This window comes from Misgurnus anguillicaudatus, chromosome 15, assembly GCF_027580225.2.
Source record: "Misgurnus anguillicaudatus chromosome 15, ASM2758022v2, whole genome shotgun sequence".
NCBI classification, from domain to species: domain Eukaryota; kingdom Metazoa; phylum Chordata; class Actinopteri; order Cypriniformes; family Cobitidae; genus Misgurnus; species Misgurnus anguillicaudatus.
In genome coordinates, this window is record NC_073351.2 from 15,789,809 (window position 1) to 15,807,173 (window position 17,365).

Here is a 17,365-nt window from a genome sequence, read left to right on the forward strand (position 1 = left end):
GTATTAAGCATATATGTAAAATATATTTAGGCCAATACAAATATATATACAGTACTGTGCAAAAGTCTTAGGCCACCATGCTACCATTAGATTTGTTGTTTTTGCAATTGTATAGTGATCATATATAATTATTTCTCAGTATATTAGAATACAACCAGAAAATACAGTAAAAGTGTATGTAGTATTAAAACAGCATAAAAGTTTAAGCTGAAGTGTCAAGTATTTAGGGTAAACTCCCTTCAACTTGAGCAATAGCAGGCAACTGCAGGATCTCTTAAACCTAAATGAAATTAAATCCTAATTTCTAATTCTAATCGAATGACTTCAGGACTTAAGTCTCCTCAAAAAAGCTCAAGGTGTTTCGTGCCAAAAGAGGTCACACTAAATACTGACTGATGTCGGAAGAAGACATTTAGTTCTGAAATTTTTTATTTTTTATTTTGTGTACATATTTCCTGTATTTTCTGTTTGTATCTGAAAAAAAGAGTGAAAAATAAATATGGATGGACATTAAAACTTTGCTAAAACAACAAAGCTGGTAATGGTGGCCTTTTGACTTTTGCACAGTACTGTGTATATATGTGTGTGTGTGTGTGTGTGTGTGTGTGTGTGTGTGTGTGTGTGTGTGTGTGTGTGTGTGTGTGTGTGTGTGCGTGTGCGTGCGCGTGCGTGTGCGCGTGTGTGTGTGCGTGCGTGCGTGCGTGCGTGCGTACATACACACAGACACACACACACACACACATATGGTGTGGTCCTGGTCAAGACAATCTAGTGAACTCCAAACTGAATGTCAGAATGGGAAATAAAGGTAATTTGAGCGTGGCATGGTTGTTGGTGCCAGACGGGCCGGTCTGAGTATTTCACAATCTGCTAAATTACTGGGATTTTCACGCACAACCATTTCTAGGGATTACAAAGAATGGTGTTAGAAGGGAAAAACATATACCAGGGGCGTAGCCACGAGGGGGCCTGGGTGGGCCTTGGCCCCCTCATTTACATGACCGGCCCCCTCAGATTTCCAATTCCTTAAAATAAAATAAATAAAATAAGAAAATGATGATTTCTTAGTCTGATTGATAGATTGACCAATCAAAATGCTGTGCGGTAAGATGCATCTGTTTTTAAACTTGATTGGATTAGCTCATGTCACCTGTTGTTGTGCGTAACTTACGCTGTCATCTTCACATGAGAGTTCATTAATATTCGGTGGCAATGGCAGCCGTGCACGCAAAGTACAATATTACACTTTTTCAAAAAAGCACGTAAAGATGAGCTAGAAGGAGAAAATGTGCCATCTACATCATCTGAGTCTGCTTCTGCGACAGTAAGTGAAGTGGCACCTGAGGCTTCTTAGGACACAGAAACGCCTACATCACAGAAGTGTAGCGGTGAGACTTCCACGACACAGATCGGCATAATAATGCCCAATGATTTGTCCCATGGTTTGAATTATAGCCGCTGAGCTATGTTGTATGCTGTTATGCTGATGAAACAGTGAAGTAAAAATGCTGTGATTTTATGCTGTATAATATGTTTGCTTGTAAATCTTTCCTTGCTGTTTTTCGAATGTAAATTGGTGGATTTCTGTACTGAGTACAATGACATCATTGACACTTTTCATAATTGCCCTCATAGACTCATGTTAAGGGTAATAGAACCAGGGCTTGACATTAACACCCGCCAAATGCGGGTAGATTTCGTCTGTGGCGGGTAAGACAGCCAATCCCACTTGCCACTTTGGCAGGTTGAATATAATTTTTTTATTGTAGTTTTCTTAAAAGTTATGCGAAATGATAAACAATGCGCATTGCGAAACTGGGAAACTACAACTCCCATGAGCACTCTCTACCCAGTGCAACGCACAGAGACCATTTGTTGAGACGCGCGAGCGATCAGCGGAGCGTTGTGGACCAAAGCCCCACCTTCCAGAGAGTGTGAGAGAGCTGATGGATTTGCGAATGCACAAGAGGACGCAGTCTGAGTGCATACACACTTTGGGAAAGATAAAACAATTGCATGGAAGTGATTGAAGATATAAATTGCGTGCACACTCTCAGGGCAAGAGCGGAGAGAAATTCAGCGCATACCTGAATGCACACGAAATCAAAGGAAACCCGCCAGCTGAGAGGTTCGCGCATCAATTAAATGCAACAACAATGCCCACTTCAACATTTGTTATTAAAAGTCTTAAATAACTTTTAACAGAAACCATGATCAAGCTTATAAAATACAATCTGCATAAACAAGTTGACAGTAAAATTCATTTACATTTCTTGACAGTATTTACTGCTGTTGTTAATAAATATTTAAAGTGGTTGTTGAGGAGTTTTGTGTTTATCTTTTCAGTTAATCTTCTACTACACCCTGCTCCACTTTTAATATATTCAATTAAAGTTCATCTACTTATGCCTTACTTGCATGTTTTTCATGCACCAAAATATGTGATATGATCTATACTGATATACCTGGTTTATACCAGCTAATAAATGTAGTCTTAATTTGGGTGGTCAGACTGCATTTGAAATTCAATATGCATCTAATTTAGCTAAACCAAGTAAATTTGCTCGAATTAAAGGCATTTAGGATGCCAAAGTCAAGTTTAATCATATAAACTTTATTTACCACCAACACAATTGTGGCCAGTGAAAATGCTGAGTGGCTAGTAAATTTGGAAAACAACTAGCCACTTTAGCTGGTGAGCAAAAAAGTTAATGTCAAGCCCTGAATAGGAATAATCACCAAGCTATGTTGTGCGGTTATGTGTCTGCATGTTCTGCTCAAACGGTACATATATATGAGTTGCCCCCTCATTTTAAGATGGGACCCCCCAAAAATAACATTCTGGCTACGCCCCTGCAGTATACAGCAGTCCTGTGGGCGAAAATGCCTTGTTGATGCTAGAGGTCAGAGAAGAATGGGCCGACTGATTCAAGCTGATAGAAGAGCAACTTTGACTGAAATGACCACTCGTTACAACCGAGGTATGCAGCAAAGCATTTGTGAAGCCACAACACGCACAACCTTGAGGTGGATGGGCTACAACAGCAGAAGACCCTACCGGGTACTCATCTACACTACGAATAGGAAAAAGAGGCTACAATTTGCACGAGCTTACTAAAATCCTCTCATGGCTACTTCCAGCAGGATAATGCACCATGTCACAAAGTTTGAATAATTTCAAATTGGTTTCTTGAACATGACAATGAGTTCACTGTACTAAAATGGCCCCCACAGTCAGCAGACCTCAATCCAATAGAGCATCTTGGATGTGCATCCCACAAATCTCCATCAACTGCAAGATGCTATCCTATCAATATGGGCCAACATTTCTAAATAATGCTTTCAGCACCTTGTTGAATCAATGCCACGTAGTATTAAGGCAGATCTGAAGGTAAAAGGGGGTAAAACATAGTATTAATGGTGTTCCTAATAATCCTTTAGGTGAGTGTATGTATATATATATATATATATATATATATATATATATATATATATATATATATATATATATATATATATATATATATATATATATATATATAAGCATTTGTGAAGCCACTCTTCACATATATATATATGTGTGAAGAGTTTGGTTCCAAAACGAAATAAATCGATTTTGACAAATTTTGGTAAAAATGTGTTTTCTATACCAAGAAAGTGACCACTATTTTCTGTTACAAACTTTCACATAGCATCTTTAGGTTATAAAAACATAAAAAATTCAAATCCATAACTTGATTTTCAAAGATTTATTATAAAAACTGATTATTTTTTCCAAAAAATGCAATAAATCCATGACAAGTTTTTATTCAAAATGCTATAGATCTATTGAATCAATAGCCTATATAAATGTGCATTCATCTTTGCCATGTTATATTAATTTAGTTGACTAGTTGTACACACTAATTAAAATATAAACATTAATGTCATTAATCAAAACACTTACTTTGTCATAGCAAGAACACTGTCATTGCTGCGGTTATACTTGACGTCGTTGCTTACCGCTTTTCACAGCGATCAGCTGTAACATGTTTTGGTCCTGCTCGATTTTCGTTGACTTTGAGTAAAATTATGGAAAGTTTTTCATAAGATCCCCTGGGGTCAATGTGTTATCATGACAGAAACTTAATCCTGTCGACCCGGGCAAACAAGCACCCGTCTCCCGAGTGCCTCTCATGTAAATTGTTAGATTTTGATGGCTTACGTTTCTTTCCCATCACAGAAAACCATCACAGGCTTATCAATGCTATTAAAGTATTATTTTGTTTTTGTTTGTTTGTTGATCACGAAGTACAAAGTAGATGAGAAAAACTAGGATTCTGTGTACTCAACGCGCCGCCATTGCTTGTTTACATTGCGTGAATGGTGTGCTGTAATCTGTGGAGTGGATTTATGGCATTCTGTGGAAAAGGGAGAGTGGCGTTTATTGCATTTTGGGAAAAAAAGGAGAAAAGATGACAGAATAACACGGCGTATATTGGATTTTGCATAAAATTAAGAATTTACTTTTAAATACTGACCTGATATAATACTGATTCTGGCAGTAACTCAGTTTTTTCAAAAATGCCGTTTATTGCATTTTGGAACCAAACTCTTCATATATATATATATATATATATATATATATATATAGTATTATTTACAAAATTTGAAATGTATTTGCTTGCCCTTAAAATACATTTTAAATATGTTGACAGATGAAGTTTAAACTAAATACATTTATTTAGGCCTCACTTTCTACAATTTTTTTTAGCATATATTTAAAACATTTTTGCCCAGAGAAATTAATATTTTGTCTTATGGGATGCTGTTTATGCTCGTTAATATTGCATATATGGTAGGTTACACACAAATCATTTATACATTATCACAGATTAGGCAATTAGTTCATGTATGGATGTTTGAGCACAATATTTGTTTTACAAGCTTTGTGGACGTGTGTGGATCTTTACATTCTTGGATTATATTGGCCGAGAAAATATTGCATTCACCTTGACAATGTTTGAGGTAGAATAACGCTTTAAAAAGCTGTCAGATATAATTCATATGTAAAACCAGTTGATAAGAGTTTTTAGATTATTTAAATCCCCATTTATGTTGTCACTTAAGACTTTAAAAAAACATTTCCAATGATTGCTTACTTAAATGTCCATCTATTTGTTACATTTATCAATAATTTAAACAGCAGCAAATAATTTATAATAAGTTTTTATGGTCATAAGACACATAAAATATATTTTATGATGATTTATAGATTCAGCAGGCAAAGCTATTTTTTTATATTTTTTTAAACACTTTTGGGCACTTTGGGTGCCTTAACATGCCTCGAAAACTCTTGAAATTTGGCACAGATGTCAGAGTCGTCCATGATTGCGACCGGACAAAGGAACGAGGGCGTGGCAGGGGGGCTCTGCAGCATCCATTGTAATGCAAAAACAAACCATTGGTGCACAGATTGTGCAAACATGTACGCACATGTACGAAAGTTTGTACCATATATATCTCATTGACCCGAACAACTTTCGCCCTCACACTTTTTTGAACCGCCCAACAGGAAGTAGGCTCCTCCTAGGGAATTCATGCGATTGACACCAAACGTGGTGAACATGATGTCGAGACATTGCACTTGCTAAATTGCAAAGGGATTTTTGATATCTCAAACGGTGCTGCCATGGCAATGCGACAAATTGATGGCGAAATCGGAGAAACAGGAAGGGTCTAATATCAAGGGCAAAAAAATGTCTTATTGTGATGCCACACGGGCTGTATGTTCGGCCGAAGATTCCGGTTGCATTGATGTGCCTAAGAAAAGAAGAGGAGTATATAAAGAGCCTCAGAGATTGCAAACGGTGCAGTTTATTCCAGCCAATCCGGTGAGAGGAGTTGAGTGTTTCGGTGAGCGCAGCATTGAAAAGGCGGAGGAATAATGTTGACTGGGGGAAGAAGGATCTAGGGGCACACAAGATTGGGCTGAGTATCAAACCATTTAAATCAGTGTTTCTCAAACTTTTTCTGCCATTCCCCACTTTGGAGGTAGGAAAGGGTTCCGAGCCCCACCTGTCCCCAATCGCCCCAACAAAATGGTAATCAACTAGGCTTTAAGTTTAACTTTTGAAATTTATTTAATTACATCAATATTTTAAAACATTACAACATTAAACACCTCCAATAAAGGGGCAAATGTATTATCACTTTGCATGAATTAAAACTTTGTGACCAAATTTCCTCCCGTTTTTCATGCCCCACTTTTAATGTTCCTATTCCCCACCAGTGGGGCCCGCCCCACACTTTGAGAAATGCTGATTTAAATGATGATTGGTAAACAAGTGATACGTTCTGAGTGTTTGCAACTGGAATACTCGCCAGAAGCGCCATCAAAGGAGGATTTCCGGTGTTGGGCAAACGAAGGAAAGATGATTTAGCCAACGTCTGGAAGGAGAAAGAGACAGAGGGAGAGTATTAGCGTTGCTCGTGAGTACTTTTGAATATTTGTGAAAACAACAGCTCATTGGAGAATAAACCACGCAGCGAGTATTGTGAGTTCTAGCCTCGCAGGTGAGCGGCCCCACCATGGAAGCAAGTTGTGGAAGAGACAGTGGTGTCAAGACGGCGACGGCTGTATCTCGACCCTCCATCGTAATCAGCGGCCAGCAAATCCCAGGACAAACCCCAGTCAGCCGTGGTTATGACCTTATTTCACTAAAGTGTGTGGAGTGCAGTGGGTGAGTCCGTGTCCTTGCCATGAGTGTGTACACTTGAAAGGTTTGCAGTGCTATGCTGTGCTTGTGTCGTCAGTGACCACCTTTAGGCTGAAGTGAGTCTTGGGAGAGTAAGTGGACGCTGCGACTGGTGGAGAACATCTCTATCTATATGCCCTTCATGACCCCCTTGTATGGATATCCGGTAACGGCGGCCTGCATCGACATTATGTATTGACATCCCGGGTTGACATCGTGGAATTTCCTGGCCTTAAAGAGGTGGTGGTGAACTAACAAGGCAAGTAAGACTTCTGTGAGTAAAGAGGAAAATATCTGTAAGGAGAAAATTTGACTGCTGAAGGAGGAAATTAGCTGTGTGAATAATTTTGTCTGTTGTGGAGCCCTTCAAGATTCGACCCTGTCTAGATCTCTGGCCCTGTCGGTCGGAAGAGAAGAGAGGGAAGCGTTCGGCCCACCGCAGCAGCCTCCAGCTTAGCAGCTTTCTATCGGAGTCTCAGAGCAGGCGAATGCCAAGATACCAACCACCGCTTAAGGTCTGAGAATTCCTTTTATTCACTGTTCGGCAGTCTTACCCATCACAAGTCCACCAGCCAGGATAAAATTATTCTACGTGAGCCCCCACCTGTTACCTGAAAGTAAAGCCCCCGTCACCTGTGAAGTACTTACCTTTGCCCATAGCTTAGAGCTACCAGATTGTGTTGTATGCCACCAAAGAAAAGTAAAGCCCACGTCACCTGTGAAGTACTTACCTTTGCCCATAGCTAAGAGCTAACAGATTGTGTTGTACGCCGCCCAAGTGGAAGCAAAGCCCCAGTCACCTGTGAAGTACTTACCTTGTGTGAACAGCAAAGAGTCAGGGTATTGTGTTGAGTGCCGCTTGAAGTCAAAGCACCGTTCCAGCTAAATTGTACAGTGTCTGCCATTTGGGAACCACTCAGAGCCAGTATACTGTGTTGCACATCTCCTTGCAGGCCGAAGAGCACTCTGTGCCTGTCTCGCATACCCATCTTGTTGTTTACTTACCTGTGTTTCCCACCGCAGCTTGAGTGCCCTCCCTCCCACAGTACTTACCTGTGCCTCCATCTAGGGAACCGGTGGTGCGCGTACAAACCCAGGTATTGACACTCCACCATTCAAACTACTCACCCTCTGTTCTCTTTACGCCCAGGAAAAGGCGGGAGCCCCGGGATCGGTACCCTGCAAACAGAACACACCAGAAACCAGTGAATAAGCTGTTAATGTCGCAAGGATAGGAGAAGTAGAAAAGGACCCACCTGAGACGTACCTGCGACCGAGTCACGGAGACTCGAGACTGCCCTCCAACCTGTTGGATTTTAGTTTCCCCTTTCCCCCTCTCCCACCTTCTTTTAAGTAAATTAATAAAGTTTGTTTTAATTATACCTACATTCTCTCGTGTGTCTGGTCATTGGGGTGTCTTTGGGAACTCCTCGGGGTGGAAACTAGGAAGGGGCATGACTGGCAACATCTGTGGTCCGCTCCGACCTGTGACATTAACATTATCTCAATTACTGTAACACTGTTATAGTTACGTTTGTGTAAATGGTTTACTCAAAAAATGTTGGGTTTAACCCATAGTTAGGTCAAATATGGAGAAACCCAAAAGTTGGGTTATAAATAAACCTATGCTGGGTTGATCTTACCCAACTATGGTTTGAAACAACACAGCATTTGAGTTTAAATAACCTAGAATAGATTTGTTTTACCCAACAGCATGGGTTTGTCAATATTTGACCCAACTATGGGTTAACCAACCCAGCATTTATAGAGTTTTCTCTCAGACCTAAAAAAAAAGATTAATCAGCTGTTGGCATAAAGATTGCTGATCTTTCTTCATTTCCCTTTACACTATAAACAAGTGCACTAACATTTTTAAGTATAATCAACTTTTGTTTTTTTATCTTGACTCGTGATGAGTTGCTGTAACTTAATTCAACTTTTAATTTTGTGAGTATTTCTCCTGTAGCATGAACAAAACCACACAATGGCTCAGTTTGTTTATTCTTTAGAAATAAAGCCATTGTTTTAATTGATATTCTCTGCTGTTTGCTCACATGCAAAACATGATAATTTAGTAAGAATGCACCAATTATACGCACGATTTATCTCCCTACTCACCTGTTTTGCATGTTCTTTTGCCTCAGGCAAAATCAAGTCTATAAAAGGGGGCTTATCATCTTTCCCTTTCTTTGCAGGATCCTGCACTTGTTGACTTTCTCTCTCAGTGTGTAAAGTGATGGGTTTGATTGTGTTGTTGTGTGTGGTTGGCTTCCTTGCTGAAATGGTCAAGGTGTGTGGTGCAGGTCTGTCCTGTGGTCTGTGGGGCAGATCGGTTTCAGAGAGTCTGTATAAAGACGGAGATGTGATCATTGGTGGTCTGTTTCCTGTTCATGTAGAAGCACCACAACCTGACCTTGATTTTATTCAATAACAGCATGGAGCTCACTGCCAGAGGTAAGTATATTGTGAATATATCAAATGTAACATAATCGCAAGGTTGTCCATTGTTTAGATATTGAGGGGTCTTGAGAAATATAGTCATACAATTTTCAATTAAGTTCCATTTGTTAACTATATTAGTTTACATGAACAGTGTTATTTGTATTAACTAACAGTAACCAAGATCCGTAAATGCTGTGAAAATACTTAATAATGTTAAGTAATTAATTCACTATTGTTAACAAGTTGAGCTTTACTGTAAAATGTTACCAATGTAATCCAACATAAACTCCAAAAATGTAAACTGTCCAATTGTTGCCTTAAGAAAGATGCTACTGACCTATTCAACCTATAAATATTTAGGTGGCCTAACTAAATAATATAATTCAATAAGTTTACTAGTATAAGTTAAGTAACAATTAACTGTTACTACATGGAATAAGTTACCTGAAAAAAATTGAATGGCAGGATTTTATTACGTAGAGATATGATCTGTTTATATCTTTACATATGCAACAGTTTTTACCAAATTGTATTTTTTCTCAGTGTTGACCTTCGTTCATACCGCTGGCTGAAAGCAATGATCTTCACAGTAGAGGAGATTAATCGTGATCCTGCCCTGCTTCCAAATGTTACTCTGGGGTATCTGATAGCTGACACTTGTCTCGCCGAGGGTTCGACCCTGAGTGCTGCTTTAGCTTTGGTAACCGGGCAGGAGGAGACGGTGTCAGGAGCAGAGTGCAACGGAGCCCCAATGGTGCCTGTCATTATCGGAGACGCCCGTTCCTCTGCCTCAATAGTGGTGGCTGACACACTGGGAGTGTTTGATATACCCATGGTATTGTAAAATAAACGCCGCAACTGCTTATTATTTTTGTCAAAGTACCCTCTGAAAATTGGTGCTAACCAGCACTAAAAGTGGTTCACTGGCTTGTAATGATTGGAAATAATTTTAGTGCTATAACATCATATATGTAGAACCTGTGTAGCACATGTGTAGAACCATATTGTGCTAAGTTATACCATAAGTGCTGCTTTGGTGGTGCATGTTTAGCACCACTCATGGTTCTATACAGAGGTGCTATATAGGTTCTCTGTAGTACTAAAAATGGTTCCCCTATGATTAAGAGCTTTTAGTGTTAACACCATTTCTTTTAGAGTGAATGTTGTTAGGTGAAAATTTGAGAAGTGTTACAAAAATGCAACTCTGGGTTGTCAATGTAGCAAAAAATTGACTTAGTACTGTACAGTGTGTTCTCACATAATTTTCAGAGTGTTTAAGATTGAGTCAAAGTCACATAGAGTATTTATGATTTACACAAAGACTTTGTTATATGAACACCATTATAAATTGTTTACAATATACAGGAATGTTATTTTGCTTTTTTCAAACTTAACTCAAAACAGGCACCAATGATGTCAGGAGAAAGTGACCATGTTTTGTAAATTTTATTTTTTTCTGTTAAAGGTTTTTGCAAAGAGCTATTACTGTACTGTATATACAGTAAAGTTTTATCCCATATTTAGTAAACAATATGTATTATTTCATTGCTTTTAACATGTGTTAAATGGGTGCTTTTGTTTATTTTCTTACGAATTACAGAATTCCCGAATTTCTCATGTTACCAAATTGCTACCCATTTTTCCCTCAACTCTGTGTGTTTAATTTATTCAGGTGAGTTACTTTGCATCCTGTGCATGTCTCAGTGACAGCAGCAGATTTCACACTTTCATGCGCACCGTTCCTAGCGATGCCTTTCAGGCCAAGGCCATGGCCCGTCTGCTGCGTCTGCTGGACTGGACCTGGGTCGGTGTGGTTGCAGGAGATGATGACTATGGTAAAAGTGGTGTTCAGCTGCTCTTTAAAGAACTAGAAGGTTCAGGAGTCTGTGTGGACTACCTGGAGTTTATTCCTAAATCACTCTCACAGACCAGAATCAGGCGGATTGTGGAGAAAATCCGGACTTCCACAGCTCGTGTGGTGGTAACCTTTGCCATAGGACCAGACATTGAAATTCTATTCAAAGAAGTGAAGGTGCAGAATGTGACCAACAGACAGTGGATAGCCACAGAGGCCTGGAGCACTTCAATACAGTTTTTTGACCTGGCCACCATTCCTCTTCTCGCTGGTACCATTGGCTTTGCCCTGCGCAGGGCTGATATTCAAGGTCTTGGTGCTTTTCTTGCCCAGCTCAATCCTTTGAAGCAACCAAATGAACCTTTTGTGAAAGATGTATGGGAAGATATTTTTGGCTGCTCGCTAGCCCAAGACTGGCAGCCTTCATTTGAAAAACCAAGATGCACGGGCACAGAGAATGTGGAGGAACATGGACGCATTTACACAGATGTTTCACAGCTGAGAGTCACTTATAATGTGTATAAAGCTGTTTATGCTATTGCTAATGCTATTCATAACATGATGTCCTGTCAGCCTGGTAAAGGGCCGTTTGAACATGGAGAATGTCCTGATGTGCACAGAATAAATCCAAGACAGGTACACAGAGGATAGGAATTTATCTTCGGTTTTGTACATTAGATCAACACTTTGCATTGATTTTTTTTTGTCATATAGCTAGTGTATATTTTCTTTTTTGTTGTCTTTTTACAGCTTCTTCAGTATTTAAAGGCTGTAAACTTCACAACACCGGTGGGTGAGCGTGTCTACTTTGAAGATAATGGAGAGCCATCTGCCTCTTATGACATTATGAACTGGCACGTAGATGAAAGTGGAGCAGTGAATTTTGTCCAGGTGGGGCAATTTGATGCAGCCAAAGGACCAGGACAGGAACTAAACATAAACTCTGGGCGGGTGGTTTGGGGAGGAGGCTGGGCAGACCAGGTAGGCATTGAGGGACTAGGGTTCCTTTTTCCTTAAATTCAGTGGCATGTGTTTATAATCCATTTACATTTATAGGTCATAGATAACATACTTTAATGGGTGGAGAGCGGAACCACACGTCTTTGAAATGAGCCTATGACTATGTTTATGAGAATCTGCACAGTATGTGTGTTTTATAGAAATGGCTCACCACATCAAGCATGTGTGTGAGGCAGCAAAGCAATTGTATTTCATTTGTTCTCCTTTATGTGCTTGTTGTACTGTCAGATATTGTGTTGTTAGAGATTTGTTGTGAGGTTGAAGGAGTTTTCTTCCTCTGTAATTCAGGTGCCTGTGTCTGTGTGCAGTATGAGCTGTCTCCCAGGCACAAGGAAGGCTGTACAAAAAGGAAAACCTGTCTGCTGTTTCGACTGCCTTCCTTGTGCAGCAGGGGAAATCAGTAATGTCACAGGTATTATAATATTACATTTGTTAATGATGACAAGATCATTACTTTTTAACCCTAGCGACAAATCTAACTGTTTTACATATGTTTATCTGTGCTATAACATCATCCTCCAGACTCAGCAGAGTGTATTAAGTGTCCAGAGCAATTTTGGTCAAACACTGAGAAAACAATGTGCATCCCAAAGGTTGTGGAGTTTCTGTCTTTGCAAGATACCATGGGAATTGTCCTGACCGTCTTATCTGTAACTGGAGCAACACTGACCACCACTGTTTTGGGTGCCTTCTTCCGTCATCGTGACACACCCCTGGTGCGGGCAAACAACTCAGAGCTGAGCTTTCTTCTGTTGGTATCTCTCACGCTCTGCTTCCTCTGTGCACTCGTTTTTATCGGTCGACCTGCGCCGTGGAACTGCATGCTACGTCACACACTATTTGGAGTGAGCTTTGTGATTTGCATCGCCTGCGTCCTCAGTAAAACTGTGGTGGTGCTGGTGGCTTTTCGGGCCACTCTGCCAGGATCTAACCTGATGAAGTACTTCGGCCCTGTCCAGCAGAGGGCAGGCATCTTCTTTTGCACATTGGTTCAATTTGTCATATGTTTGTTGTGGCTGCTGTTGGCACCTCCTCTGCCCACAGAAAGTGGAGAGCTTGGTGCTCGGGTGATCCTGCAATGCACAGTAGGATCAGTGGTAGGATTTGTACTGGTGCTGGGTTACATCGGCCTGCTCGCAGTTGTTTGCTTTCTGCTGGCTTTTCTTGCTCGTAAGCTTCCAGACAATTTCAATGAGGCTAAATTCATTACTTTTAGCATGCTGATCTTCTGTGTTGTGTGGATTGCATTTGTTCCAGCGTATGTAAGCTCGCCGGGCAAGTACACAGTGGCTGTGGAGATTTTCGCCATTTTGGCCTCCAGTTACGGCCTGCTGCTGTGTATCTTCACCCCGAAGTGTTACATCATTCTGCTTAGACCTGAGAAAAATACAAAAAAGAACATGTTGTCGAGATAGAGTTAAATAATGGTTTCATAGGGGTTCTTGTAAATTGGTTGGGATTGTATTTGTTTTGGAAATGCATTTGTTTTCTTTTAAAGATAAGCAAAGGGATATGATAATGGATTTTCTTGTAAATGTGATAGAGGTTTTGTTTTTATCTTCATTCAGATGTACTGTGCCTCTGTAAACAACATCAAATAAATAAACATAAAAAATGATTTCCAAGCATTTAGTCCCTGACCCTTCTTTACCCTTACAATGTGTGATGAGTAGACACCATAGTTTCATCAACTGTTCTCCCATTTCAAACAGTCACCTAAACCTATAACCCAAACACCGTGTTTCAGTAAGTACTAGTATAAAGTTATTTAGCATGAACATGCAATTGCTTACCTCACTTATTTCACCAATAGGACTGTTAACCATATTAAAGGTGATAATAACCAACCACAAAGTTCACAGTGGCTGCAATAAGGTCCAGTTATATTGTAAAACTAAACATGTTAAGCATTACAGTGATAATTTAATGGTCTTATTCTCTATGAGACTGGTCTGGTGTTAGCCAGGCTACTACAGTACACAAATGCTCTAAGATGATTTTAAGCTTGAAAGTTATCTATTACACATTTATCTAAAGGTGCCTGTGTAACAGTTATTTCCACAATCACCTATTTACCTGCTGCATGCTATTTTGCTCCAAGCAAGACCAACAAAAAGTTGGGCTTATCATCCAACCCTGCATTTGTTGACTCACTCCATTGTTGACTCTCTCTTACTGTGTAAAATGATCGGTTTGATTGTGGGTTCATGGGCGGTGGGCTTTATTGCTAAGATAATCAGGTGCAGGTCTGTCCTGTGGCCTGTGGATCAGATCTGTTTCTTTATAAACATAGAGATGGTGTTCTGTTTCCTGTTCATGTTGAAACACCAAAACCTGACCTTGATTTTGTTTGAAAACAGCCAGAGGTTAGTATAATGTTAATGTATACAAACAATGTATAGAAAGACTTTGTTTAAAACAAATCAACATTAAATTGTGCAAAAGGGGAAGGTGTACATTTGTTTCTTTACAAAGTTTAGTATAACAAAGAGTATGTTTTTACTGTAAGTATATTTTCCGGTTCTTCATTAAATTATCTGTACACAGGAGACATGGATCCTTTCTAAGAGGAGAGACAACATTGGGATGAATCTATAACTGTGTGAGTGTTGTACTGCCAGCTGTTGGCTCCTACTATTAGCGCTTTTCCATTGTATAGTACCCCCTGGTTTGGTTTGGGTCGGGTCAGCTTATTTTTCAGAGCTTTTCCACTGGGTGCAGTACGTAGTACCCGATACTTTTTTATTACCACCTCGGTCGTGGGTTCCAACCAACCAGAGCTGTTACCAAAACATGATTGGTCTGAGAAAATCATCACTACCAGCGTCATCGCTATAATGTAAAAGATTAGCTTTACCTTCATACCTGCGCTGTCTCGAGTAAACCTGTTGCTTTGCTTTGCTATAAGTTCCCAAACTCCCTTTTAGCAATGAAATACATCCACAGGTTGTGTATCAGGAATACCATAACAGTTTTTTTCAGACATGCAGTCTGTTAAATGAGGCTCAGCGGAGTGCGTCGACCGATGCCACGGGTGTTTGTACAGAAAGTGTCATGTGAGACAGAGGTAGTGATAAACGTGATGTGCAAACATCTATTTGTGGTGGTCAATTTAAATTTTGTGGCAGACTGAGAAATAAATAAATGTATGGGAATGTACATTGATGCTCTCACATGATGTCACAGTAGGCAGCGCAAATATAACTTCACACCTATAATCCCTCTCACTCCGAAGTGTTACTAAACTTAACGGAAAAGCTAACCAAGCCAAAGTCAGGCAAGCTGAACCGACCTGACCCAAACCGTGGGGTACTATGCAATGGAAAAGTGCCATATGTCATCAAAAAAGTGCAACCATTGGCCAAAACAAAAATTCCAAGATAAATCCCTGAAAATGCTCATCCCCATAGTGTGAGCAAAAAAAAATACTCTTTTCACAGTATCATATAGCCTTGTCAAACCTGTAATGTGGGCAATGCAGAAACAGTCCTCCTTTCCAGTGGTCTCTAGCTGCCACAAAATAAAAACCTCCACATTGTCAACATGATCTCACAAAGTTCCGTAGGATAGTCACAGAATTTTTTGCTCATTTTCAGTGGCATTTTCACGGATCTCCGCATTTGTCCGTGGCCCTGCCACATACTGTCTTTTCCGTGGAATTCTCACGGATTGGTTAGTCAACTGCTTTTTCCTATTTTCAAACCATTGTTGCTTCGGTTTAAGGTTAGATTTGGTGTTTGCGTTACACCATTTTTTCACTTTAAGTATTGGTTTATAATATTTTTTCTGATTTATTCTTTTATATTTTCTAAACTTTAAACAATTGTCACCTGGCGTTGGGGTTAGAGTTGGGTTTGGGTACGGATGTCATTTTTTGTAAAACTAACACTGAACCGAAGCGACAATGGTAAGAAAAAGGACAAAACAGTTGAGTAACCAATCTGTGACAATGCCACAGAAAAGACAATCTGTGGCAGGGCCACGGAAAAATGCAGAGATCCGTGAGAATGCCATGGAAAAATTTGCAAAAAATTCTGCGACTATCCTACTGAAATTGTCACGGTTGCGTGCATGTCCTAATAAAAATGTTTTAGTTTCATAAAGATAAGAGAGATGGTGGGCATGGATCACTATGTGAAGAGGGGTTTGGCAATCATATTTAAGGATCTGTAGCTATAACATTGTAACAGTGATGTAGTAGTTTTATCTATGATTTGAACTAAGGTCATTAGCTTCCTATTTATTTAGCTTTTTATCAGAAATAATTTACTCTAGAAGGACTCTATATGCGGACGTCTACCTGTAGTTCAGTTTGGGCCACAGAAGCGGTTTGTTTATGTTGTTGCTGTTGAAAGCGTCTATATAAGTGGTCTCCAACATGGTGCCCGCAGGCACTAGGTTGCCCGCATGAAGTCAGTGAGTTTCCCGCCAAAGCACATTCTATTAATAGCCTCAATTTTGATATTTATTTGTTACATATTTTTGTATTTGCTTGGCTTCCTTTATGTACTTATGTAAAACATATCAACAAGTAAAACAAAAAAAATTGTACGCTATTTAAAAAAGTAGCCATCCAGATTTTCTAAATTTATTTTAAAAATGTTAAGCATACAAATAGACAGATTAAGCATACATCTTCCAATTAAAAGATTTTAAAGATTATGTGAAACACAAGTGACCATATGTGAGTTGAAAATATCTTGGGAGTGATTAAATAAGACAGAGTTTTCACATTTGGCAAACTAATTATTTAATTTGTATGTGGAATCAACATTTCATAATGTATACTCCAGGAAGAGTTCATGAAGTTAACCACATAGTTCACTGTTCCTGTACATACACAGACAGCTCTGATCACATATGGTCAGCATTACAGTTGTGTTGTGAAAAATGCAAACTACGAAGCTGCAAACAATATATTAAGAATCCAGTGATTATCTGCACATCTGTAATTTTCCATTTCAAAGGAAAAACAAGAGGGAGATGAAGTTAAACAAAAGGATCCAAAGCGGATGCGAGTATTATATGATTAAGGTAAAAATGTGTTATTACTAGCCATTAGTGAAGCAGAACTAAGCTCTGGAGCACTTAAGCTATTTGCAATCATTTTCAGAACATTAGAGGTGTGGGGAATTGGATGCTGTGTGCTCAGCCTCTTTTATGTGTTTGAACATGCCTGGGGCAAGATCATGAAGTGCATCGCTCTGATGTTGTATTGATCAGCCGGAGAGGAATTACATTTATGGACATTTAAGTATTTTTTACAAACATACAATACTGGTGTGCATCTTGAGACAAAGCAATGGCACTG

The 17,365-nt window shown here is 39.5% G+C and overlaps 1 protein-coding gene across 1 annotated transcript; it reads left to right on the forward strand.

Annotated features, from left to right (window-relative positions):
• Positions 1–9,060: 9,060 nt before the first annotated feature.
• LOC129418591 (extracellular calcium-sensing receptor) lies at positions 9,061–13,679 on the forward strand. The gene is made up of 6 exons (XM_055173362.2): positions 9,061–9,191; positions 9,723–10,014; positions 10,852–11,670; positions 11,785–12,015; positions 12,343–12,466; positions 12,577–13,679. The coding sequence occupies exons 2-6, from the start codon at positions 9,757–9,759 to the stop codon at positions 13,467–13,469; spliced, it is 2,325 nt and encodes a 774-aa protein (XP_055029337.2). The 5' UTR covers positions 9,061–9,191; positions 9,723–9,756; the 3' UTR covers positions 13,470–13,679.
• The last annotated feature ends 3,686 nt before the right edge of the window (positions 13,680–17,365 follow it).

What these genes read in the sequence shown, in the direction of transcription:
- LOC129418591 (XM_055173362.2), top strand. Translation starts at nt 9,757, where the DNA reads ATGATCTTCACAGTAGAGGAGATTAATCGTGATCCTGCCCTGCTTCCA. An exon ending in ACAGAATAAATCCAAGACAG is followed by an intron (nt 11,671 to 11,784) that starts GTACACAGAGGA and finishes GTCTTTTTACAG; the next exon opens with CTTCTTCAGTATTTAAAGGC. An exon ending in GGAAATCAGTAATGTCACAG is followed by an intron (nt 12,467 to 12,576) that starts GTATTATAATAT and finishes ATCATCCTCCAG; the next exon opens with ACTCAGCAGAGTGTATTAAG.